The sequence below is a fragment of the Lasioglossum baleicum genome, chromosome 9 (genome assembly GCF_051020765.1).
Source record: "Lasioglossum baleicum chromosome 9, iyLasBale1, whole genome shotgun sequence".
In the NCBI taxonomy this organism is placed as follows: domain Eukaryota; kingdom Metazoa; phylum Arthropoda; class Insecta; order Hymenoptera; family Halictidae; genus Lasioglossum; species Lasioglossum baleicum.
In genome coordinates, this window is record NC_134937.1 from 12,052,730 (window position 1) to 12,080,583 (window position 27,854).

The window sequence follows — 27,854 nt, forward strand, 5'->3', positions numbered from 1 at the left end:
CCGGGCAGGCTGGAAGCTCAAGTTTTCGATGGCAAAGCGGCTCGTCGCGCCGCACTGTGTGTCAACGGGGCCAACTATCGGCAACAGGCTACGAAGAATATAGATTAAGGTGTGCAGATTGACAGAGCTTAAGAAGTTCTCCGCTACTTAGCCCAAAGTTGATTAGCTGAAATATCGGACCCTCTCCAGAGCGATTTGCAGCTCCTCCAGCCGTTCCAGAGTTTAGCCAAAGAGTCACTATAGAGTCGTACCTTTCTCGAAGTTAGCTTTTGGTGGAATTTCAGCTCGTTAATTTTAATTTTTACCGATACATACACCGATAGCATTTTCTAGGAAGAGCATGGAACCTGACCACAGGAGGGTTAAGAAAGCCGTGCGAGCAAACGTTGAACCTTCTTTAGGCGATGGGGAAACCGTTCCTATAGATTGATAATCACATTATCCACGAATAAACAAATCGCGCACACCCGGTCGCGCATTTGCTTAATGAGCGGAAAAATGTGTACTCCCTTCGGCGAGCATTCGTGATCGTTAAACCCGGTGTTTCTAAACCGGAGATCGATCTCCAGTTCAAACAGCAGCAACGGTGCATTTCAACAGTGGGAAACTCGATACACACTCCCGGTCGAATAAAAAAATCAGGGGAAAAACAATACCTTGGCCGTGTCTCTTGCGGTGTGTGAGTTCTGTCGACGAAAAATTTCAATATTTCCAGCCCGGAGACGCGACGAATTTTTCCCCGGGAAAAAGATAAGCTGTCATAAATCCGCGTTTTTTGCCTTCTCTTGTTTCCTGGTTTCTTTCTGGACGGTCCATCCTTTTACGCATTCGCCCCCCTTCATTTTGCACGTCATCTGAGTAAAATGAACGAAAAATTCATTCAACAAATTCGATGATGTTACCGCAAAGGACGAAAAACCGCAAAAGCTTGACCATCGTCTGCAACGGCTCAAAGAAACCGTTTCGTTCGGATGTTAGGTTCGCCGCATTCATATCCGAGCAAATCCTCAGCGACCGAACAACCTGTCGTATACATTAGGGTCCTTATCCTTCATGTCGCCCCTAGTTTTATCAGTCCCTCGGTGAACCACTACCGACACTTATTAAGATGCACCCGGTTGGAGCGTGTAGCTCGTTTTGTAATTAGCAACATCTTAAGAGAACATGCTAATCCACCGTAGATGGAGGAAAAGCCCGACCGAAATAACTTTCTCCGAGCATCTCGACTACGCTTCATCGATCGTTTGCACGCAGCTTTCCAAGTAGTTCCATCGGAAATGATTCTAAGCGTTTTCTAATTCCGTCATTTTCTAACTTAAATGCTTGTAATTCTCGAGGAAACAGAGTACATAAAAACAAAAAGGTAAATAAAACTACAATTTTTATTATATCCAGATCCTTTGTCTCGGAAAAATGTAAAAAGTCGAATAATCTGATTGAAGACATTAAAAGCGAGCAGAACGCACATTCTTCCGTGCAGGTAGACGTCCTCAAGGAATTTTCGCGAGTTAAGAACGAAGCGATCCGCTATGCGAACAAATAAAAAAGAAGCGCAAATAGCGGCTACTTCCGCTTAATCTTGCAGGAAGACGTCTCACGGATGCACTCCGAAGTTATTATTTATGTAATCAGCCTCCTCCTCGCAACATTGCCAAGTCTGTTGACCCGATAATGGCTACAAGTTCCTCGAACACCAGTTGCACGATAGAAAACTTCCCCTATAAATATAACGTGTGATCGATCGGTGCGTATATTTAACACCGAGCGCAGTGTAATGGCCTGTAAACCCTGGGGAAGTCGTTTAACTTCGCCCCTGGCTAATTAACTAGAAATTTTCATATTTCTTTCCATTTTTCCAACTACGTGCGAACGACGCGACGCGTCGTGATACTCGACCGTGGCGGTTTCCGTGCGTTTCACTCTCTGGGTATCTATTCCGATTGTACCGTAACACGTCTAGGCATTTTTAACGAAGTTAATTGTCGACTAATTGCGCCTTGAACATGCCCAGATAAATTGACCGACTCGTTACATATTAATACTTCATGGAAGAGAACTTTTTCTAGTTTATTGCTCCTGCGAAGCAGGAACGTATATTCCTGTGAAGCAGGATTATCAACTAAAGAGCGAAAAAAATTCAATGAGGTATGTAAAAATTAAACGAAACAAAGCATGCGGCTTTTAAAGTGTTAAAACGATGTCCATGCACTCGTATAGCCAATAAACATTCCAAGTAGGATAACATGGACATGTTTCTTAAACCAAATAATACTTTTAATCTGTCTAAAGAATTGTTGAAGTATTGCGGGTAATATGAAATAAATATTTTCTCGAAGCCAAGGAGATTTTTATTTTTACGTAACGCGAAAAATTCCTTCAACCCTCTATCGGCTTGCGACAACCTTTGTTTGTCACTCGCAGTCCAGGAAGACTGCGTCAGCCCATCGAGGGAATTTCACCTTATCTCTTATCTGTTGAAGGACTTTAGAGAGAATATTTCATTCGATGAATGGTGGGTACAGCTAATTTGAACAGACACTCAGCTTAAGTGTGCATTGTGCATTCCCTGAACAGGCCACCCTGCGACACTGCAGTAGTCAACGCGTTAACGAAGGATCCTGCACGATCGTGGATCAGATAGTTTATGCGACGCGACGGTTAGCATCGATCTGTTTGCATCTAGATCGTGATGTACAGCAGTGCGTGTCCATCGAAGCCACGGGGAGCGGACGGGATCGTAAATTCGGTTGGTGGAATCGGCGATTATCTGATCCCCGCGCGAATCTTGTCTCGAACTTGGACAAATTGATCCGTGGATCACGCGAGACTGCCGAAATTCACCTGAGCGCCGGCTTTCCTCTGGATGACCGATGAATCCCCTGGGCAAGAGACAGCCAGAGTCTACTCTGGGAAACGAACTTGTCACCGGAAATGAATTACACCGGTGCGTCTCCGGTTCGCCTTGACTTATCCTCGCGCAAGGCGATGTCGCGACGCGAAGTCTGCTCGAACGAAATTGGAAAGTTGCGAGCGTATCCTCCGAAAACCCATTCAAAGTATTTACTTCGACTATCAGCGTCGAACGCGTGGAAGTGATTTCGTCGGCCAATCGAGGAAGAGAACTTGCGCAACTTCGGCCCGAGAAATATCGCTTCAAAATTTCGAAGATGTTTTGCTCCGGAATCTTGTTTACCGCGTTCGGTAGATGACGCCGGGAAAATAACCGCGACCTTTAACATTATACAGTCTTTTTTTAATCTTGACGCTCAGGGACGAACATAACTCTTGTCTTCAGCTATACGGAGCGAAGAGAACACTGCGAGAGAATTCGAATCCTAATGGGCTTGTGGAACACGCGATCGGCTGGTGTTTGGCCGCTGTTTAAACATTTTTCCAGATTTATAATGATGTAAAAAAAGGAATACTTAATTTATTAAGGGGGCGGTAGTTAAAACAATGGAGGATCGGTAATTGGCAATAAATGGATGCACCTGATCCCACACGAATATAAAAGAAGATTCGAGGAGATTCGCTCCGCGCTCTCGGCGAAATCTCTTCCCGACAGTTTCAGAGTCGATTCAATTTATTTGCCGCGTTCGCTCGCCTCTTCCGGCGATCTAATAGTTCGACCCGGCTTCAAGAATCGTTACTCGAATCGCGCGCGTCGATGCGATGGTTGGCGCGAGAACGAGTAACGCCGCGCCTCGAGAGTTGCTCCTGCACTTTCAACAAGTAAACCACTCAGCGGAGAGTGTACAGACCGAGGGAACAATCAGTGAAAAGTTAAGTAATGACACTGGGGAACCTATGCTCCGAAAATGGGATCCTTTTGGTTCGAGCCTTATAGAACAAGGCAACTCGATCATTAAACACCTCGATCGAATACTTCTGTAGCTTCTCGAAAATCCTCCTCGAACAAGCGATTTTCAAATAATCAATTCGACACTATTTTTACCATACCGTAGAATCATTACACAACTAGAATTATTAAAAATGATGCTAAAACCGATTGAGCATACTTATCCGGTCAACCCCTTTCTCGTGAACTCACTCGAACGCTATAGCCGCTTTTCTCAAGGCAACAAAGCGCCTTGCTTCAAACGTTTTTCCGCGTGGTTGAGTCGGCGACGTTAAGTTCCGCCTCCCCCACGGAGCCGGGCTAATTAACGGATGAAGTTTTTGTTAAGCAGCTGGTCACGTCAGGCTGTCGAGGCATTTTTTCAGATGGTTAATTCGATGAGTGGTGGGATTTAATTAAAAGGTTCTCTTGGAGGAGCGGGGTCCCCGACGAATTTTAGCCGGCTCGAGGACACGCGTGTGTTTGTTTACGCGTGCCCTTTGAGCAGGCCTGTATTCGTTTTGCTCGAATTGTTCCCGCCTCTCTCTCTCTTTTTCTCTTTTCTCTATTTTCTCTCTCTATCCGCCCTTTCGCGAGTCCGGAAACGTTTTCACGAGCTGCGAGAAGAGCCTCGTCCCTCGAACGTGAGGTCGGCCCCTTTTCCCGACGCCTTTCCTCCGAGTGCTCGTCCGAATTCTCGGCACTATTGATCCCGACGAGCCATTAACGTACCGTCGAGAAAATCAAGGAAAAACCAGATACGTCGCTCGCCTACCTTCCGCGACATTCAATACAGAAGAAACGGGGAGCTTCGGCAGGAGCGGATTGCAACACTGCAATGTCTTTCGATCGATCGACCGAAGAACAATCGATGTTCGGGGGTTCTGTAGCCTTTGCCTCGGGGCGGCTCGACCGTCCGGAATACAAAATCTAAAAGCTACGGGGTCTGTAGATACTAAATTAACACTGCGGCACTTGTTTGCCAGACCACCGACGCACAACCGACAACTCAGTTTTTCATCGATTCAATTGGAATTTTTTAAAAAATGTTCGTGAAGGATTATTCTTTGATGACGTGCTCTGCGAAAATCGTTAACTGTCGCAATCAAGAATCCTTATCTACAAAGCCCAATAACTCCGATACTTCATCCGCCCATACCATAAATTTGCATGTCCCAGCTGAGTTGCCGACACTTCTTAACCCCAAACCCTAAACCGCAAAATTTTAAACTGTAAATCTGGCCCTGAGAATTACCAATTGAATAGAATTACATTCGGTACTTATGAGACTTACCATTAATTTATTGATGCAACAGCAGCGTTTTCGCTTCTTGAGAAAGAACTTCCTTGTGCTCGCCATCCTTTATTCTTAGAGAGCTTATAAGTGGATCGGATGATAATAACACATTTTTTAAAAAAATTCCAATTGAATCGATGAAAAACTGACTTGTCGGCAGATTTTTGTCCAAAAAGCAATTAATTAAGACAAGATTTTCACGTGTCAGATATTCTGTTTAGGTTTCGAAGACTTTGATTGAACAGCGAATGTAGGACTATCGACGCACGGGAGTTTAAAAGAGCTCCATCATGTGAAAGAGGAAGATTAATCAGCGAACAAATGGCCGGCTTCTAACGAGGACCAGATTTTGGTAATTAAGCCCGTGATTGTTCCGATTGATTGGCGATTGCAATTAAACAACCACATCCACCGCACATCGGGCCCTGTGTACGAGCCTCCCATGTGTTCGAAAGAGGCTGGGAATATTAAAGAGCCATTCGAATCAATTTTTTCACAAAAATGCCGGTGATTTTATTTTCACATTTTACTTTACGGTGACCTGAATTTTGAGAATCTTGAAATGCTTCGACTTCAGATTAGAATAATTTCCAGTATACTTGACTCGTTGGAATAAAAACCAGTCGCTTTGACAGATCCAGCGTGAAGTGCATTCGTCACAGTCGCAGATGTACCCAGGGCTGCGATGTGGATTGCCGAGAATGTGCACGCAGCATAAGGTCCCGCGTAACAATAAAACGACAGTGGCACGGAAACGATTCGATAATTAGTGGTTGGAAGTTCTCTAGACGACCAGTTTGATGATCGCCACTAATGACGATGAAGCGCTGCCTCGCATTTTACCGGCCACGCTCCGGAAAATCGATTCCGATAATTAAACTCAATTTAACGGGAGGCAGGTTTTTAATGCGAGATTTCTCGTCTGTCTATAATAGAGGCGACGACTGCGGTGAGAACGACGTGTTTACGTACTTATTAGCGACTGTCCAGGTGTAAGCTATCTTACTGTTTCTCTTTAATCCCATATACGGTGGTTGCCATTTACGCAACGCTCATAGTTTTACGAAGAATTTACATTGTAGTTCGTCTCTTGTCTAAATTTCTCCTCTTTGTTATTTGCGCTTTGTGACTATAATTTTCATGTATTTGAAAAATGTATAAACACCATAATTGCATAAAGATCCGCAGTCTGTCGGTGACGGTGTCTCGGGTTCACGGGTCCCGGCAAATGTTCTGGAACGATCAAATTGACGCGAAACAATTAGATTGTTCCAAGTTTGAGCTCGATTCGCGAGATTGGAGTTGCGTAATGAATGACAGAAGTTCTGACACGTCAAATGGTGGTGTGTGTTGGTTGTACGGGGGTCTTCTCGAAGGAATAAATGTCACGGACCATTGAATTATTGTCATTCGAACCGCGAGTTCACGCTGTCGATGGATCGTCACGATCGAAGCCGCGCACAAAGCGTTGTGGCGCGAAACGGAGTAGAGCAGAGCAGCGCAGAACAGAGCAGAACGGAGCAGAGCAGAGCAGAGCAGAGCAGAGCAGAGGCTGCTGTTCGGTGTACCGCGAGAAATTCGATGCCAAGATCTACTGGTACGGAAATCCATGCTCTTTCATCGCGAGAGAATTTCTTTGGACCGCGTCAGGATCTCTCCACGGAGAATGCCGCCATTCGACTCGTCTCGAAGCGGAAGATACGCTATTACGAACGCGCGAGTAGCCGACGAGGTGAGACGTCTCGATTCAAGCCTGAATATGCTGCATTCGCAGACACGTTGCGCCAGCTAAATCACTATAGTACACATTTATTGACTATCTGATCACTTGCTCGGCGAACTCGCCTTTTTCTGCGGACTTGACCTTTCGCGAATCGATGATGAAGGTTACATATCGCTGGAACTACCATACTGCTCTTGTGTCATACTATCCATATTGCTATATATGATACCGTATTTGCGTTAATTATTCCGCCTTTCATTACGCGTTCGTTATGGTTCGCGATTGAAAAGCCGACCAGAATGAAGGTTAACAATCGTATTCACGATTTTATAATCGAATACTTTCTGTGAGGGGGCTGGTATTCGAGAAACATTAACATAAGAATTTCTTTTGTAAATGTATAAAATTCAAGAAAAGCTTGGTTTATCACAGTGTCCCATAACTACTTCAATTTCTGCATAGTCCAAATCAACTTGGGAAAAGAATATTCAGCAAACGAGTAACAGAAATCATTAAATATATGATCACACGAAGATCTGCAATCTAATAATCACTCTCGCGATTTAAAACGAGCGAATATTCTGTATCAGAGGAAAATCAATATGCTTTGAATGCTTTGGGGAGTCGAACGCCATTTTGAATACAGAGTTTCCATTTCAAACAACTTTGAAGCTGTCTATAAACATGCCACATTGAAGTCAAACGAAATTTCTAGTACAGTATTATTAAATATCAAAATATGTATATGCATATTTTATGAACGTTTCTACATTTTCAATCGCGACAAGGACAAACAGATTGGAACCTGGCTACGAAAGAACTTCAACACGTGGACGCGTCTACTCCGATGAAATCAATTCAGAATCAAACGAACTAACCCTGGATAACCATTTTGGAAAAATGACGATTGAGATAGCATCTGGATTAAAATCAACACGCTCGATACCAGTGTTTATCCCAACAGTCGTCGCAATTATACATATATCATAGTCGTAACACATTCACGAAATGCAACGTATCCTTTTACGAGATACGAGGAAAAATATTGTCACAGAGAAATAATAAATTCTCCGAATATGTGACGCGTTATAATTGTAAATAACGACGTCCATTAACAAAATGAATTTTATTTTCTCTACGCGAAATAGAAAATTCTGTTCGTCGGAGACGTGTGACAGATTTTTAGCAATTTTAATTATACGTCCAAAAAAATAAATTCATTGCATCGTTTCCCCAGAAATGCCCCTCATCAAAGCAATAATTCTGACGTCACGTAAAGCGTATCTCGAGACGAGAATTTTATCGCGTCTAAACCGAGCAACGATAGCATAACGATAGCGTAACGATACAATAAAATGATTTTAATCAGGATCCGGAAGCGAGAGTAATTATTGCTACGGTTCCCGAGATAACTAGGAGGTTCTCTCTCCGCCTACACCTTCGGTAACACACAGGAGCGGCGAAAATTTGATAAGATGCGACCCCACAAGTTTAAGTTAAGTTTCGGCTTCCCGGGAAACTTCGGCCACTCACCTTCGCGCCAGTTACCAAACGTTTTCCTACTTTGCTCTGGGTCCATTCAGCTTGATTGCAACTTCCAGGATCCCGGGGACGGGGACGGGGACAGCTGCATGGCACACAGAAACCGCGAACTATCGAATACATTCGAGAGGCTTGCCAATACCCACGGCAAATAATCCTATTCACCGAAAGGAGATACTTTCCACAGCTTTTCGAGTCATAGTAGCTTACCGTAGTAGTTTCGAGCTGCGACTCATTGTTTCCATGCTTTGTGCGAAATTAGTATTTAGTTTGTGGAGAAATTAATCCGATATTTTGCTTATTTCTTACCAGGCACAATTGGAACACAATTTTGAATTCGTTTGCGACGATTTGATAAAAGAGGACGCATTATCAATGCACGCATCAAATCAGTTAGAGCGATCTGGCTGTATAATTACATCTGAGCTGAAGTATTCCCAATTTACAAGTCGTATTAAGTGGTTCCGTCCGGATCAAGGGGAAGATGCAGATATTGCATGACTTCTTCGATGAAACTGTACAGGTTCTCGCGTTTATAGCGCTGATGGGAGGTCGGCCAATCAGCTTTTTCGACGTCCACCTAATCAATGAACTGAAACGGGAACAGGGAACTTGATGGGTCCATGTTATAGCCCTTATTCCGGTTAATGTCCGCCGAGTGTTTCGGAATTTCTCGTCGAGTTCCCTGGCATTTCCCTGGGAAAGTGTTCCCGGACAATGGCACGGCTCCATTGTTTCCTCCAATAGAAATCCGTGGATCGAATTCGGTACAAATATTCGTCGGCAAATAAAATTTCGATGCACAGAAAGCCTGACTCGACGAATCCAAAATGGAAAAGATTGCAATTTCAATGGGAGAATCGGATCGCATTAAAATCACCTGCAAGAATGCACCTACACGCGAACATTGATAAACAATACCAGCACCGAGTGCAGAATATTTAAAAGACAATGGCTTTGGACGTTTTGAAGATTTAATCGTTTTATCAATAAAAGGTAGACTGGTTCAGTGAAGGTAACGGTGAAATGGCTTTCGACTTCGGACTTTAATAATTACAAAGAACGCTGTTTAACCCTCTTGCTTTCCTAACAAAATATCGACAACGAATATTCCCTGCCAGACACTTTTCCGGTAGTACTTTCGCGCGTCCACCGCCAGAAAAGTGCAATATCGGCGGTTCCCCTAATTCAGAAACGGTGTTAGAGCGAAACCGTGTTCCAGGAGCGGCGTGGTTTATGGGGGTTGCATGTACCGGGTCGTTCGCGGTGGCAGATGAATTCCCGTCGCGTCGATCGGAAGCGGTGTCGGGCGTTGCGTCGTTTCTACCGTAACCCGGAAAAAACTATCGTTGAACACCGCTGTGAAATTTGTTTGAGACCAGAGTTACGGTTCGAGCAGCGATGATTGGATTGATTCAACGACCGTCTGTGTATGCGAAAGGGTGCGTTGCACGTCGATATCTGAGCCGAGAGTGCGCCACGAGGCTCGTGCACCGCGTTTGCGATACTTCCAGCCTGTATGCACCCCTGACGAACAATCTGTACAGTCCGTCGCAAAACGAGCATACTCGCTAATCCATCTGCAAGCATTAATGCACTTGGAAACAATACGATAGATGCATGCAAAAGTTTCAGTCTTTCTGCGATTCTTTATGCAAGGAGATAAGAGGTACGTAAAAGCGTATTAGTGTTTTTGAAATGTACTCGTCCGTAATGAATTGCAGAAATGTATTAATGTTTCCAGAGTCGTACCCGGTGCGCTTTCGTGGGACAGACTGTGAATCCGTTTGCACGCGTGCAGAATGCAATTCGCAGAAGCGTTCGTTTGCACGGGAACAGGTGAAATCTTGGGGATGCAGACCGGGCCGTATTCCAGAATTTCAACCAGCAACGGTAAACCCGGCCCCGTTCGATATTTAATTCGTTCTACGTGTTTCGCTCGGACGGATCCAACGGGATCCGACGTTTCCCAGGCGAGGAACGAGCGGCCAGCACGATAGAGATAGAGGAACGCGTCGTCGTCGCCGTCGATCGAACGACGATCAGCCGATGATTACGAAAGCCCCGTTCAAACAGAGAAGAATGAAGGGGGAGAGAAAGAAGTGTAGCCGACAGGTTGTAGCCGGAGCTTCCATGCCCGTCGTTGTTCGATATTAAAAGAAATAAGACCAGAATCTGATTGGGGTAAATGCAGCGTGATCGCCCTACAGGCCATTGTTAATGGGAAACCCGGCCAAGTAAAATACCAGGGCGATTCGGGATGATTAACGAGAACAGCTGCGAGGAGAGGTGAGAAGATGGAATCGGTGATGAATGTGATTCGGTTTGATAATGGAGCGAGCTTTCGGGAATTGGCTCTTTAGACATTTTTGTTGACTCTCCGGTGGGGGCGAAACCAAGCGGAAATGTGTTAGCTCGAAGCGTTCACTGGAACTGCGGCGCGGCGCTTATAAAAGTTCACGCGAAATCGGAGCAATTTATTTATTGGTAGAACAATAGAGAAGATTAACTGTAGCTGGATTCCGGGTTGTATGCGTTTATGAAAAGAAAACTGAGTAGATGAAATACAAAAGAGCGAAAACATTTGCATTATTTTGAACACATTAAAATGATTAATTGTCACAGAAAATGTTGATTTTGTATAGAAACTTGATTCTTTTAGCTAAGTTTAAGGAATTCTTTAGGGAAACTCTCTACTCCGGAGGAACATTTTCTCGTCCATTTGGGAGATGTTGCTTTTTCGAAGGTCGGGGAGTTTTACAGCTTTAAAACCCCGTGTACTTACTACCTACACAACCTGCTAAAATATGAATGCTCCTGGAGTTAAATATTTAGCAGAGTACGCCGCTAACGGATCGAATGAACCACCGAATCAGGTGGAAAGATTATACTTTTTCTTTCAATTTAAGAAAGTTAAACATGTGTTCTCGGACTCCATAGAGGCCGCGAAAGAATCGCTGGTCCCACGGTAAAATATTCAGCGAAACAAGCCGCCGATCGTTTGAATGTTGGCAAGAGGGGGCACACGGGATACAGATTGCAGGCGGCGCACGTGCCACAGATTGGTAGCATCTTGTTGAATAACAAAGAGCGTGGATGTCGGTGTATGAGGTCGGGGGCGTGGGACGCGGCTCCGTTTGTTCGACGGTGCAACAAGTCAGGTTAACAGCTGTTTCAAGCCGCGTGCAGTCACAGGTACTCCCGTTTTGGCCGACGTCCAACTTCGGTTTACGATGCCACCGCGAGAACTAGCCCTATTGTGCCGCGTGAACGACGGGGGATATACTGCCGGGCCGGATAAGAGGTATAACGCGAGCATAATCGGTGGTCTGAATCGGTGCCAAATAAGCCTAAAGACCGAATCCGGCGATTCCATAACTCGGCGCGACCGTCTAACCGAGAGAACCATCGAAAACCGTTACGGGAAACTTCGAAAACGCTTGCGTTCCATATACAATATACATACAGCAATCGAAAAGCTTTACCACCGTTGACTCGACCAACTGTATACTTTCGTTCCGATAAGATTAGCATGAAATCGCGGATCGCGGTAAAGTATTCAAGCGAGCTAACGACCACTGTCGTAACGCTAGGCTCGTCGTATCTTGATCTGGCGACTGCGGCACACGCGATCGGATCGGTTCGTCTATAACGATCAGACGGTAGGATCGCGTTGCAAAGGAACGCGCGATCGATGAATGTCTAGGAAGTCGGGTTACGAATAACGCGAGCCAAATAACGCCCCGAGTCTCGGAGAACCGTGTCCGGTTCTAGGAGGGTGGATAAGAATGAATCCACGGGTAGTAGGAAGTTCGTGAATGGTTAATTAAGGTGAATGGTCGGCAGAGTCCAAGTGGCCAATTCACGGCCCGGTTCGGTGGTATAATTGATGCTCGAAACACCCTCTCCATCTCTAGAAGTATCGTTAACCAGAAGTTATTCTCGAAATTCCTATCTAACAGGACAGTAGACGAGCGTGTCGTTATTAGAACACTTTCCTTCGTACTTGAACATTTCAATCTCGCAGCCTGGAGACGATCAAAGAAAGTGGCGTGATAAATTCTGCCAAAGGGTCTCCTCGAGAGGAAGGAGGATCCTGGCACTCACCTCAGGGACGTAGGCAGAGCTTCGCAAGATGAAAAGCTAGGCTGCAGGATCCGCGACATGCACCGTTCCTGGCCCGAAGGACCCGATTAAGGTCCTCGTGTTTCCGCAGCGTTCCGTTCGTCGATCCTCGCACCTTGACTACTCACTTACGCCGCGCACCACAGAGAGATGAGACGAGACGAGAAAGAGACCAGATAGACGAGAGAAAGAAAGAGAGAGAGAGGGAGAGGGAGAGAAAGAAAGAGAGAGAGACTGAGAGTCAGAAAGATAGAGGCGGTCAAAAGGACACCGGACTACCGAGATCCTAGTCCCTGGGCCGAGGAAGGTAGCACTGTATCCGACACGGGGACGCGTCGACTATCGATGACAGCAGCCTGGCCGTTCCCGCGGTCCTCAGGCTCGCTCATTGATCTCGCGACAGAGGCCACGCGATTATCCGCACGAGGCTCGCCGAGACGAACTGCTGAGGAGCTGAGAGGAGCGACGCCGGTGCGAAACGCTGACTGAACCACTGGCGAACCACCGAGGGGTGGTCCGTATCGCAGGTCTGCTCTCTCCCGCTCCTCTCCTCTCCTCACTCCTTTCCTCTCCCCACCAGGCTGCCACGATGCCACTGTTTTCCCTCGTTCACCCCTTTCACACTGGTGTTCCTATCACCTGTTCCTCGAACCTTCGTTCTCATTCACACACCCCCGCCTCGTGTTGCATATCGCGACGAGTCCGTTCCGTCTAGCTTTCCTTCTACTCGAACACTGTCACCTTCTCGCTCTGCCTTCTATCACCGTCTTTCTCTCGCCTCCCTCTTTCCTGTTGCTCCGCCACCCCCTAAATAGGCCTCTCCGTTTCTCTACGCTCCCCGTTCCCCGTCGATCCGCATAATTTCCCCTCCGACGTCCTCCTGCGCCGTGTTTTCAGTTCGAATAACGCACACGCACACCAGGAGTCGCAGAACCTGCGTCCTATGATCCTGCGCGCTGACCAGGTGCAGGGTCAAGCCTCCCGGTGCAGGCTCAAGTTATAGTCGCAACGGTTCCTACATAATTGACGAAGGGAAATGCGCGGACGTTCCGCATAACCACCTTTCCTTCTCCTCGAGCAGTGTCTGTGCTTCCCACTCTGGCTTCAATCACCGTCTTTCTCTATCCTCTCCCTTTCCCGTTGATCCACCATCCTTTAACTAAGTAGGCCTCTCGGTTGCGCCGCCTTTTATAAGACAACCGTGATATTTAATTTTTACTTAATTTTAATTCCTCGTTATTCGATGATTAACTGTTTCGACTTGCACCATTCCTGCATCGAATGGCTCAATTGTTCCGCGCGATCCCAACAAGTGAAGGATCAGGCTTCCATTTTGCAGGTACAGACTGCAACGACTCCTGCATACTGGATGCAGGGAGAAGCACGTAACTACGTTCCGCAGGGCTGCGTTTCATTCACGCAAACGATCCTCGCCGGTATGTACTTTCTCGGCTGAAACCATGCTCCGAGGGCAGACTACTGATGAATTTGCACCGGAATGAGAATGCGCTCGCAAGTTCTAACTAATGTTCGCAGTTTGACAAGTCCGGAAATGTTGTTGTTATTAGAGCCGTTCCGAGATTAAGGGAATTGAGTTCGCGGGCTCGTTGTGTGTGTACGTGTGTGTGATTATATAGTTTTGGAAGAGGTCAGCTTGCGTCCGGGTTTATTCTTTAATATCTTCGGACTTGGTCCACTTTGTCCGCGAAAGAATATTGAGACTGCGGCTTAGGATATCATAGTGTTCGTTGGGGAACGGAGATTATTAACTTTGCGTGCTTTAATGTGCGATGTGTAATATTTTCAGAATATTTCCTTGAAAATTCTAAGAATCTTTTTACTTTTTTAGTTAGGTGATTTTGCCGTTACGATCGCGTAATGCATTCGCAGCGTACCTCCACGTTTTTGCATCGTACCATATTCGCGATTATGGCCGGAAACTTCGGCATCTCTACCTGACGTGGTTGCGAAGTTGATGGATGCCTCGAGCTGAAGTGAAACTTTGGCGACGCGTAACATTTTGTGAGATCGTAAAATTGACGCGTTCCGCATCGCTACTTGAGCAAACGCGATGCTACATATAGTGGAGGCAGAGTGTCCCATGATAGTTTTCGGAAAAATAATTCTACTTGCCAACCCCTTATAGCAGTTAGCAAAAGCTGCTGTTCAATCCGTCTCCGTTATGAAAATTTTCAATCCTGCAATTTTGAAAAAAAGCACGAAGAAACTTTTAACTCTGCTGCAGTTAAAAAACACTACATACAATCAGGATATTACGACCGGCGCTATGAAATTACTTTAACGATTGCAGTGCATTTTTAAAGGCCGCAAGCAGCAATGGGGTAGTTTAATGAAGCAAATTCTGCGGACGTTCAGCATTCGAATCGGAAATTCCTGTCGGAACGCACGACGTTCATTGTTCGCGCGATCCGACGCGACGTGACGATCGGTTTCAATAAATACAAAGTGTCTGAGGCCGTTTATGCGGTATCGGGGCAAATGTCACCGCAGACGGGCAATGTTCGCTCGATAAACGTCATCTGGTTCATGTAACAGTCCGCGTTCAAACAGGACCCGCTTCCTTTTCGGATCGAAACGATCGGGAGTTCGACGTGTACCGTGAATGCGTGCACACAAGCGTCATCGACGCCTCTGTGACACCCTCTGTTATACTGGGACTACCAGCTGACCTTCTACGAACCTCTTTAGCATATCGATTAGGCGACATTTTGGTGCACAGAGGCGTCGTAATTGTAACGTTGTCGGTACAGAGACAGGTTCGAAAAGCAGCGGCCTATTACCACCGACGAGGTCCCAGAATAGACAAGCAATTTTTACTCGAGATTTTGTTTAGTCTATAGTCTATAGGGTCCATCAGGACTCGAAAGAAATGTCGATACTGGGGTGTGTGTCTTGCTTTTTTTTTTTAAATTGTTCAACTGACCAATTAAAAAATTTCCCTTACTTTTTTTAAAATTACAACGCCTTCACAGTTGTAAGGATTAGTTAAATACAACGTATCCTCCTACGAAAAATAACAGAAAGTAGTGTCATAGAAAAGTTCAAGATTTACCGCATGCTTGCAATATGCAATTCCTGTAAAACTTATTTTCTTTGAAATAGAAAATCATAGTTGTCAAACAAATTTCCAATTGGAAAGTCAAGAAAAGTTGCGTAAGAAGAATGCACTGTACATGTTTATTAACAGTTCTATATTGCTCGATAAGCATACAGAGTATGATTATGACTACAATTTGTTCTTGGCGTAATGTGTACGCATAAATTTACATCGTTAAGTTCTTTCCTTCGACAACAAGAACTGTTCGTATTGATTCAAACTAGTCTTTGCAGGAGTAACGAATTATCATTCCTAATATGAGGTACCCTGGGGTCATCGGGTCTGAGAACTAAAATTTCACAAATATTAGAAAGTGTAATTTCCTTCTCTGTTTGAACATTGTTGCTTGATAGAACCACAGTCAAAATGAACCTGTGATCAGCAAGAACAATGAAACAGCAGTGAAGTTTAAGTAGTTTCATAGTTGCATAACAATACAACCTAACCTAGAAAGAAAGACTTTACAATTGACAACTTACCGGTAATCTCACGAAAATATCGTGGTAGATTTTCACCGTTCCTTTTATGCGCACAATAGATCATAGGGATAATACTAACAAAACTGAACACTCCAAGACTCATAATTTCTGGCATTCTCTTCCATGACACAGTCCAAAAGTATTTGATCTGGTATCCTACAACATATCGAAACGTTTAATAATATTTCTTTTACCATGTTTGGCAGCTTACAACGTACCCAAAGATTTGCCATACAGATGTTTAAACTCTTCTGACAACGTGTGGAGATTATGAATCTTCATTTTTGTATCTTAGCTCCGTTATTTGCCAGTAGCCTAACCCGAGAACCACAGACTTGCACAGACTACAGCAGACATTTGAGCAGACTCCGAATTGACGCGGGAGATTTAAATCGAGTCACGCTGAGCAATTCAATCTCGATGGCCGGTATTTTCGTTAAATTTCACGGAAAAAACTTAATACGTCCTATTTTCAACGACAATAATTAAATATTAAACGTTGAAAACATTACGGAGATTATGGAGAATGGCACTCGAAATGATATTCGCGTGGATTCTAGTTTTAAATTTGAAAGAGAAGATTCGAATTATTTGAAATTGTAGCCCTTGAATTCGGAGAAGTACGGGCCTGCGCAGGGCGTAGCGATTCGTGGCGTCATCTGGTGAGCGGCGGGTCAAGTTACAGCCAAACGGCAGTCATGGCCGCCATAGTGAGGCCCTTAATTAGTGACAAGTGATTTGAAGGGGTGTTTTTGAAGTTCGGTGATAAGGGAACCAAGCACGTTTACCTGGGATCGACGAGGCAGGCCCTGGAGGGCCTCATCAGTCAGGTGAGCGAACGAATCTCCCTAAATAAAACGGCGTGCGTGTGCATAACAAAACGGTGTGCACGGCTACTTCACACCCTCGTTCCCACGCAGGAGTTTTTGCATTCGCCTCGGGGAACGATTTTGGCGTTTTTTTCGTTGTGTCATTCGCGGTTCTGTTGTTCACGGTGTCGATCGATGACCGCTGTCGCCAGCGAGTACCATTCGACGATGGTAAACAGGCACGGGAACGGGCTATCGGGAACATGCGTTCGCTCGAATTATGTCATTCGGTGCATATTTGATTCGGCGAGGTAATCCTGATCGGTCGCAACAGGATCGACTGTATTCTATTTTTACAGTTGTCCAGTACAATCGTGATACCGGTCCTGTTTGAAGCGATTTCTCTGACAAATGTTTACTCTATTTTGGGGTTAAGTCGGGCCTCCCACATAGCTGGACATTGCTCCGAGCCATCGATAAGGTACAATTCTCTCGTGGTTGCAACGCGTGCTGTCAGATGACTCCACGTGCACCACCTGGCCGCGCGCGTTCCTCTTCCTCTTCCTCTTCGGAGCAGGATAATCATTTCAGAAAATTTCTTTGCTTTTTATATCGTCAATTCTTTGCGTTACTGGACAAACTATGTTTGAGTACACAAAGGTGTGCCTGGAATTGGACATTTCTCTGTTCGCTCCACCACCCTCACCCTCTTCTGAACCGTCACGCAGACTTACAATTCTTGTATATTTCGAAGTATACAATTTGGAAAGGCTAAAGTCTATATGTTTTTATAGGTGCTGCAGCAACCGCTACCCCTAAGAGCTGCCAGCTCCGCCCAAGGATGTAGTTTAACTGTTTTATCGATTTTTGTCATTAATACAAACAATTTTTATTTGGCATAAACAGTCCGTCTAGTCGTAAAGCGGTCGTCACGTTGTAGGCAGCGTCGAACCGCATAATTTGGCATGCGCGCTTCGGAACGGAAATACAATACAACTCTAAATTACTTAGCGTTTCTTAGTTTCACTGCAAATTAGCATCGGCGTTGGCCAACGCGATGGGGCTCATTGCAAAACTGTGCAGTAACATATCTGCGAAGAGAAACAATTTAATTTGCGGCCGCAATACGAGTGACTTATGGACAACTTGCCTAGCTTCTACGAGTTCCGCGTCTCGAGGGCTTCGTACGGGGCGGCCAGGTTTTCTTTGATATTTTCCGTCAAACCAATCGACCGAAAATTTGCGACAAACATACGTATACATATACACAGCCACATACACATCCTCGTAACGTGGTATATTTTTGTTTCGCGGTGACGGTGCCAGAAGCCACTGATATTTATGAAATACTTTTGTCTCGGCCGGTTCGCCGCAACCATTGGAAAACGATTTCGCGATTTCCCCTGTGTTCCCAACGGTGCGAAAGAAAATGGCGCGGCAATCAGCCTCGGTCTAGATCCTATCGATCGTAACGGCGTAGCGAAAATTATTTTTAGACGAATTTTCGTCGATCCCCCGTGGCCACGGAATGCTCGCCCCGAGCTCCGAAACACGGAACTATTTAAATACGAAAGAATAGTATGCCTTTCATCGAACACATACGGTTAGCGATTTATGATGCCATTGGGCCAGCGGTTCTCTGTGATTTATACACGCTGGATCGTCGATCTTATTTTTAGCGAGCTCCTCGAGAAAAAGTTTGTTCCATGCTGCGGATGAACGGAAAACTTTCGGGAATTGTTATGATGTTCGGTATGAGAACCGCTAGCTCGAAATACGCTATCAATCTTTTCTGTCGCCTTTTCTTCTCTGGAAACGCTAACACCTCGAAAATTAGTATAAAAGTCTGTATCGTGCAATGTACAGGAAATCGTTGCTCACAATACAGTATACTCACAAGTTATTCAGTAGATTTTTTAATCAATTCTCTAATCGCTTCCATTGTTCCACTAACCATCAACTGTACACGATCCAGGGGTAGAAATCGTAGGACACTTCCGCGAATTCGCTTCGCTCCACGGTTACGTCGGCCATTGGTACGGCTGGCATTCACGGTTTATCGCAGAAAAACTTCGTACGAGAACGCCTCCATATTTCTAGCAAATATTCGGTAATTAAATCCATCACGCTGCGAAGTAATCGAACATCGGAACGAGAGATACCGAAAGAAAGAGAAAAAAAATAGGAGGAACGAGAGCCGCGCGTACCGCGATAAATCGTTCCCCGCTTAATTGGCCGGTTTTTTTGCGTGGCTTCGATGCGAGTAGTTCGACGAAAGAAAGGAGGAAGAATTGACAGTGATCGATTCGCCGGAGTTGGGGGGTGGTGGGGGTGGGGGATGAGTTTCGCGATAATTACAAGCGCGTTTCTTGCCGCAAGCGCGCGGGCGCGCACGGCTGCGGCCGGCCGAACGAATTCTGTTGCCCGGTGCTCGCCGCTCGGCTCGAAGGCCCGGGTTTTTCGCCGATTGGGACCACGGAATTTTCGGATTCCCCGCGAAAAACCGAGCGCCGCGCTTGTCCTCTTGCGATCGACAAAAAGACACGCCCCTGGAACCGGCGACACGTGCTCCGACCGGACCACACACGTGGCGCGCGGCCCCGAACGGTGCCACGGTTCAAGTGCTCTCTTTATGTCTTCCTTATTTCTTCAAATTTTTCTGCGTTCCCGGCGACGCATCCCCGTTCCTGGAACACTCCTCCCCTCTTTCGGCTGACTCTTGGTCGTTGATCTGCGATCAGTGCTCTGGCAGATCGATCTTTGTTGTTTCCCTTATTTATTTGCGAGACTGTTTTAACCATTCTTCTTCAAAGATCTATTGTTGACGTACCGGGTAGCAGTTGCACGAGCGAAGCAAGAAAGGAGAAGAAAGAGAGCGTTCTAGATGCAGGGGCACGCGAGGAGAACAAGCAAAATTTGTTGGAGGCCGTGCAGTGTTGCGCGAAGCATGAACTCGATATTGTTCTACGAAACCCTTGTAGCGGCTCGTACCAACTAGCCACCGATTCTCCGAGGAAATACTGCCGTCGCGACACGTTTTGCATTTCCTTGGGGATCCCTAGGAGAGCAGACCAGCTCCCGCAAGAGATGCTCCGCCAGATAGGGGGACCGATCTGTGTACGTACGTTTGCGCACCCAGTCGAACTGATTTATTCATGGCCCTACCCACGCGGCTGGGTTCGCACCTGCACCAGTGTCTTCCTGTCAACGATAAAATCTACGCCTGCTGGCATTTGTTTGATTTCCTGATTCCCGTTGCTCCTTGCCGTTCTTCTTCTGCTACCTCTAACAATCGATATATTTAGCGTTACATCTCTAAATATGTCGTTAACATCGCAGCATCCTTCAATTTACTTCGGATAGTTTGATTAATTCGGTGTTTTCGAGTCGTCGGGGTGGTCTACCCTTAAAGCGGCCGAAAGAATACAATGTGTCTGGTTGATTGGCGTGCATCGTGTAACCTCGCGGCGATACTCTTTGTTAATTAGTCCGGATTTGCGTCGGAACAGGGAAAACTCGAGACGGACAAATCGTCGTGGTCTTTGCGGCTTGGCAAGCGGCGCCGTTTCGCACGAAAACAGTCCGCGGAGACAGCGGGAGAACGATGTTGACCCGCGAGAGAACAGAACGAGAGAAAGAAAGAGAGAGAGGAAGAGGGAAAACCGGAGAGAGAGAATTGTTTCTAAAACAGCGGCGACGCGAAGGGGTGGCCGTGTAATATTTAGGTCGGGCTAGACACGGCTCGCGAGAAGATGCTTGTTTTCTCATTCTACTTAAACGTTATGGTGACAAATCTTGTCCGTCGTCTTGTAACCGCTTCTACTTATTATTTGCACGTCCGCCGCGCTGAATAATCGCCTCTCCGTGCCTCGTAATTATCAACCGGGACGCGTACCCTCGCTGATAGCGATCGTAGCTGCTCAACCAATTGCCATAAACGATCCTCTTTGTTGTTCGCTTCGATTCTTTATCGGCAGACAGGAACTTCGTACTGATTCACGGTCTATTTTTTATCCGGGACTTTTTCCGTTCAAGGTAGAATAAAACGGCGAGAAAAAAATTGTATTTACTGCGTATTTGAAGAGTTCATCGTCGCTTAGTTTGCTAAATTTCTAATGTAATAGCATCGTTGAATGACAAAACAGCTTAGGGGTGCGTAGGTAGGGGTTTCACCCGTTTAGTACAACTTTTTCGCGAAGGAAGATCAAAAGCAGGAATATTTGGCTCCAGCGGATCCGCAGGGCCTCGTCTCGCGCGGAACACACACGACTTTGGCGATGAAGAGCCGCTCAGGGTGTACGGTGCATTAAATCACGAAAATCGCGCGAGCTGCCAAAACGACAATAATACTCGAGCGTAGCACCGACACGGCCTACGCGTCTTGTACGGTTTTCGCATAATAATGCGCCAGAGCGTAATCTGTGCCAGCGGTTGCCTACTGCCAGATTCGAAATACGTAAGCGTAACGCACGGGGGCTTTGCGCTCTCTGCTGGGCCCATCGGCACACGGTCTAAATTTCTTCTTTTCATAGTGAAATCGTTCCATCTGGAAACCTAACTCCATTCTACCATAGACTCTGTCCATGCCAGATAGGTAAAGTGCTAGACACAGTTCGCCGACTCGTTCGAAGCCAAACAAAAACATTCGATCGCCGTTAAAAGAACGTCAATTCCGTAGAGTTTATTCGAGGCGGAAGGGGGCGGAAAGCTTGAATCGACGCCAGAGAGGCGTCTGGACGCGGTTACGTGGCATCGGGATGGAGAATTACGGTCTGCCCGAGGAAACAGTATTCAGGATAAAGCATTAAAGCCGAAACGGGACTCGTATACATAGTCGGTCGCCGGCTGCAGCTAGCGATGGGATCAAGCGCGTCGCAAGTAGACCAGAACCCTGCCAAAATTGGAAATAAAGCAATTATGGTGTTACGTTCATCGCTTCTGCTCTTATCTGAAACACAACTACGACCTCGTAATCTTGAAATCTTAATTTACATTTTAAGAAAACATTAGCCCTTGGAAAAAAATCAAAAAGGGCACCGAAAAAAGTACTTATTAATAAAACATCGGCACCCAGAAGACAAAGATCAGTCCTCAAAAAGTATGTTAACAATCTACTTAGCAATCCGCATGGCATGGCGCCTCGGTTATCCCTCCAAAAATCGCATAAGGCTCAGGTAATAAGCGTATCGTCGAAATGCTCGCATCCTCGAGAATGAAGTTGTACTACGTGCCAAGTTCTCCGCGACTGCCAAATTGAAGCTGCGGACGTAACAACGCGTAGCGTCGCGGCGGTTTTGCGCTCGTCGCACGAGCTTCCATCAGACGCACATGCGTGTCCGTTCTGTTTCGACTTCGATAATTCACCCCTCTCTCTCCCTCTCTCTCCGTCTCTGTTTGACGCTGCGTTGCCGAAGTCAATGCGCACGACAATTCACCCGCATGTGTCCCAGCCGGTTACGCTAGATGCGTTCCCTGGCATCGGTTCAGCACCGGCTCCAAAAAATGCCCACTGACGGAAGATTATTTTCAAGTCGTCAGAGCACTGTCATAATTTCCGGGCATGATTTGGCGGGGCTTACGATGGCAGAACGATAGCGAATCGCTTGAAAATGGTATCGGTGACGTATTACCAGCGATCGAAGGCGATTAACCGAGCTCGCTGAACCGCGAAAGCAATTTACAATCAGTTCGAATCGCCAAAGCCTCGGCGCAACGGCGAAACTGCCGACAATTTGTTGGTCGGCCTTGTGTCACGAAACGCGCCGACAAATTGAATTCCCGAGCGTTATGCCTGCGCGGCGTCGCGACTAATTACCGATAAGATCGATAGCGGCAATTATTCTAATAGCGTTTAATTGAGTCGGGCTGCGAGCAGGCGAGCACGGATTTTCGTAGCACGCGATCGCAGACAGCTCTCGGTAACGGTTGCCGATCAACGTTGCGGATTTAGTCGGCGATTATACTCGAAATCCTGCGTGCGCATCGCCGCGCCGGTTATATTGCTACCAGGTGGTCAGTCAATGGTCAGGTGTTGTAAATCGAAATAGATAAGGTCTCGCTTATGGTTACCTTGAGAGCTGTGCGAGTAGCGAGGGAAGCCTAATTTGCTCGGTCGGACAGGCACGGACGTAGGCGACGGTGCGGCGTCCGGCCCGGGACCGTTAATTGTTTAATTGGCCCGCGAGTGATTAGGCGAGCGGACGTCGGCCGGAATTTATGGGGCGAGGCATCGTACGGGGGAATTTCACGGATTTGCTCCCGTTCGGTTCACTCGTCGGCTAATTCAAGACTAGCCGGAGAGGCGAGGAGCCGGTTTCTCCTCTCGCACCTGTCATCCGCTGCCAAATGTCTCGAATCATTAAAACAGAAAACGGTAAACGTTTGTGTTTAAAAGTATCCGGCGCGTCGAAGACACAAGAAAACCGTGTCTTTGCTCGTTCGGCTGGCTTGGCACCGCGACTTCTGCCAAATCCTTTTTCAAAGCCCGGCAAGCGGCGCAGCGCGGTGCGGCGTTCGGCTTAATGACTCGTCAAATCGGCCAGTGTACCGCTGTCAAAAATTAGCCCGGTTTAAGTACCTGTTTATCCGACAGACTCCGAAGGTGACCAGAACCGTTTCGCAATCCGTGTCGAGCCGCGACACGTTAAGCAATCCCGCTAAATTGGCGAAGACGGTAGCACACGCTCGTTACCGCAGCCTTCCTTTGATGTTACCAATCGACCGGCTACCAGTTTCTATCTGTATCGTGAATGACCGCTGCTTTGTGCACCGTTGCGGTCCGTGTCCATTACATTGCCAGTTTTAGGAGGAAACTGGACGTCGCGTTGTTTTGCTACCGACGCTTCTGTCAATTATTCGCTTTGAAGTCGCTGATATAGACAGTGCACCAGCTTTTAGTTAAGATAACGATACCTTGGTGCCTAGGCTCGCGAGAACACTTTTAGTATTGTATAAGTAGTATTCATAGGAAAACAGATTTTTCCTCTTTTCAGTCCTAATGCGCAATTGAATGGACGAGGTTTTTAGATATTTGCATCGTATGATTTTTATTCCGAAATTGGGGAACAAATGTTTCGTGAACGACCATGATCACGTATCCATTAATCAACAACAGCAATTACTTCGATGCAGGTAGGCACGTTGATCTGCCACGAGATACATTGTAGAAGATAAAAATTGCAATTTCCGTCCTGATTCGATCGATCCGTGCAACGTTTACGTATTCTAATTTATGCAGGCTGGAAAGTGAGATTTATCGACGCTATAAATTACAAACGTAATAAACCAGTGCAGCAAAACGACAGGAGGAAAATCGATACAAAACCGTCTTGTGTTCCGGTAAACATTAATTTCGTATAAATCTCGGTTAAAGTGGTGATATTTTTCTAATAATCCGTTGATTCGGTGACATTTTGTGCCATACCCGAATTGGGTTCACTCAACTGGAAAAATATCGCTTAATATATATCTACGAATGCGTAACAAAAGCGTTTATCTTAATAATTCCCATTAGAATTTTCATTTTTCTACGAAAGAAAAATTTTCATGGAAATTTTCAATTATCACTTGAACACTTTCCCGCTGGCTTAACAATATTTGGATTTCTGCGAAAAGAGAAAATGTGATCGTCGAGACTGGCGAGTAACACGCGAATTTTTCGGAAAATATTGTAGAATTTCGTTTTGCTTCACGAGTCCAGACATATTTCTCGGCATGGCGTAATCGGGTGTTTCGCGTGCGTGCACACGTATTCCCCGGCTCTATATGAATTATTTCTGAGTGGTTGAGTTATTGCATTCTAGCCGCTGCGATTCTCGAAATAAAGACGTCTCGGTCAGGGAGCAGGGAATCTCTGCTCTTCGCGACAACGTATTTCCGAAAATTGAAGTCATAATGCCGGGGCCTATATTAGAGAGGCAACCGAGAGGCACCTGTCCCACTTCGTCAAACCGTGCTGGTCTGGATTATTAGCTTCCGAGTGGTTGAGCCCGCGATTTACACTCCGTATGCAGATAAATTGGACCGTCGCGTGAAAATCGCCATCTGCGAATCCGTAGGCGACGAAAACTTCAGCCTTAACACCTGATCGATGTTCTATCGCTAACCGAGGCACCGCAGCGTGGGCATGCGTGATCAATCGATTCGTGTCTTGATTAATTTGTGTCCTTGAAGAAGCATTGAACTGTCGCAAGAATAATTTCAAATCCATGTACTCAAGGAGTTGCATGAAGACAGAGTTTATTCGAAAGCAGGTCCAGAGTCTAAAGTAACCTGAAGTTTTTGGGAAAATTGTGAATTTGAAAGATTAGGACAATTCGGTGGTGATGATTGTAGCAGAGCTGATCATAGTAGTCGAAACAAATCGTTTCAAATCAGTGAGTTCCTCTTGTTTCGGCGAACACGTAAAAATCGGTCACGAGACCGTCGTAAACAGGCATCGTCGGCACGAGAACCCGAAATAGTTAAGCCGAATTCTCAGACCAGCGTCGGCTTAGCCGCTCGTCGTTGCCATTTGACAACGCCTACGCGTCCGCCGCGACTGGATTAGAATTCACTGGCAGATTTAGGGCCGGTTTCGTAATGGCGATTAAAGGCACTTTAAAACGCGTCCCGGTCGGACGAACTTTTGCTCTTTTAATCTCCCTCGGTCGAGAACGACGCTGAAATTAAGATTTTTTAATGATCGTCACTATAATGGAATCGAAATTCAACTTCAAGAACTGCGACTTTCCGAGATAATATCTGAAGTGTAGTTGATTGAAAAAATCGGAAGAAGTTCATGACACGTTTAACGACGTCTGAAAGCAGTGAAAGCCCGCTGTTGATCGCACAGTGAAACAACCGCTCTATCCAGCAACAATGTCGTTCCTCATTCGGTAAACTCGACGCAGGCTCGTTAATTGTGGCCAATTAAACAATGGCCGATCGAGATCGCGCCGCGGGGATCGAAACGGTAGCGAGAAGTCGTTTAGAAGCCTCGGGTCCAGCGTAATTGAACGCGACTCGAAAACGACAGGGGGCGGCCTGCGGGACAGGAAACCGGATCGAGAGAGGGATCGCGACCGAAGTTTCCGATTCCGCGGCTCGGTCTTTTCCCCGTTTACGATTGCCCTCCACTGTGTAAACGCATCGCACAGGGATCGATCCTAATGATTTCCATTTTGGAAGAGCGAACGCCTGCCCAGGCCGATCCGGTGACCAGTTTGTCTCGTCAGACAATAACGACGATGGTGGCGGCGCGGCGATCCGCCGCAATGAATTCTAATTACCGCCGGCAATTCCGTTGGTATTTATGACGGCCGCGGCCTGCCTGAAATTCCGCCGCGGCCGCGATCCTACTCTTTTCTTGCGGCGATCGCTCTTTGTCCGACTCCTCGTAGAATTCGATTAGGTTTTGGAGTCGGGAAATATCGGTGAGTTCACAGAAAACATCCCAGTTCTCTCTGTTTACGATTTATAGCCTGTACGACGGTGCAATACGCAATCAACTGCGTTACATGTATGTACGTAGCGAGCAGTTGAAGACCTTTGTATAGATGCGATTTCAAATATACTCTTTTTAAAAAGATGGACATTTGAAAATTGACGAAATTAAAATTATTTGAAGTGAACGCTGCACCGCGATATACAATTTCGGACGGCCGGAGGACACAGTGGGCTGGATCGTAACATGTTACTGTAACTCTTCAACCATAAGCGATATCGAGATGAAATTGCCATAAAATTCATTAAAAAATTATTCCTACCTACTTATAATTATCGTAATAAATATTGTATATTTTTTGTAATCATTTTTTAATTAATTCTTTAAATTTTGTTGTCTTAAAATAAAATTAAAAATTGTTCATTTGTTACTTATTTAGTAGTTGTGCAGATAATTTAAATCACCGATGTCAATTTCTCTGTATTTCTTGAAATATTCATAATACGAGGAATAAATGTTGAGTAGAAATGAATAAATTTTTTTAGTAGATACACTCTTATGTTTTCTCTAATATGAGCTTCTAAAAATTCATTTTTCTCGGTTTGCTATTATAATTTAATGGAAAAAATGTTGACGGTTTATTCTATACGTCTGTAAAACCAACAATTTTTAAGATTCCGAAAAATTCTTTGAGGTGCGTTTACAGATCATTACAGATTACAACATATTGAAATTTGAACAAAATCCGAAATTACAAATACAAACGTGTGCGTCGAACACGTGTCGTAAATCGATCGACGCACGTGTTTCAGTTTGGGCGATGATCTTTTGCTTTTCTTCGCAAGTGGAATACATACAAGGAAAGACATACGAAATCGCATCATAGGAACGCAAACTTGTGCGTTCAGAGGGAGAGAGCTACGACGAATGGAGTATGGATACCGAAACGCTGCGTTCAGACGCGCAAAGGAGATCCAACCTGAAGGTAGAGAAGTCCTCGCTAGAAGCTTCTAGTACCTGAACCAACAACTCATTCCGGGTGAGACGTGCGCGAATGAAGTCGTAACACGGCGCGGCGGGACGACGCGACGCGCAGCCGCAATTAAAAATAACACAGTCGACTATGTCGATCGGCCGGCATCTCGGCCGCGGCGTCTCGTTAATCCTGATGATCCGCAAGCGATAGTGCCCTCGACTCAAACGAGCTACAAGACAGCGATAAGAGGAGGACACGATGCTGAGCCGATTCCTCGTGGATGTCCGCGGGTGTCCTTGCTGCGACACGCCAGAAACCGAACCTTTAAGATCGGGATTACCAACAGAACGAGATTACATATTCCGGTGTGACATTTTAATCCAGCTATTCGACGAGAATGCTCGCGCGCGATATTGTCGGGCGAGCTGGATCCGTCTTGCGTCCATCTAACTCCCGGAGAACGAGCCACGCGTGTTTTCCTTCGTTTTTAACGGAGTTCAAATGTAATCCATTTTTATTAGGC

General features: G+C 45.9%; 1 protein-coding gene across 1 annotated transcript in view; it reads right to left on the bottom strand.

Annotated features, from left to right (window-relative positions):
- LOC143211754 (dexamethasone-induced Ras-related protein 1) overlaps positions 1 to 16,500 on the bottom strand; it is a 62,894-nt gene extending 46,394 nt beyond the window's left edge. Inside the window, exons 1-3 of the mRNA XM_076429695.1 lie at positions 16,341 to 16,500; positions 16,123 to 16,278; positions 12,508 to 15,932 (exon numbers count right to left, since the gene is read on the bottom strand). Of these exons, the coding sequence (XP_076285810.1) occupies positions 12,508 to 12,566 (59 nt within the window). The 5' untranslated portion in view covers positions 12,567 to 15,932; positions 16,123 to 16,278; positions 16,341 to 16,500. The remainder of the gene's footprint in view (positions 1 to 12,507; positions 15,933 to 16,122; positions 16,279 to 16,340) is intronic.
- Positions 16,501 to 27,854: the final 11,354 nt, after the last annotated feature.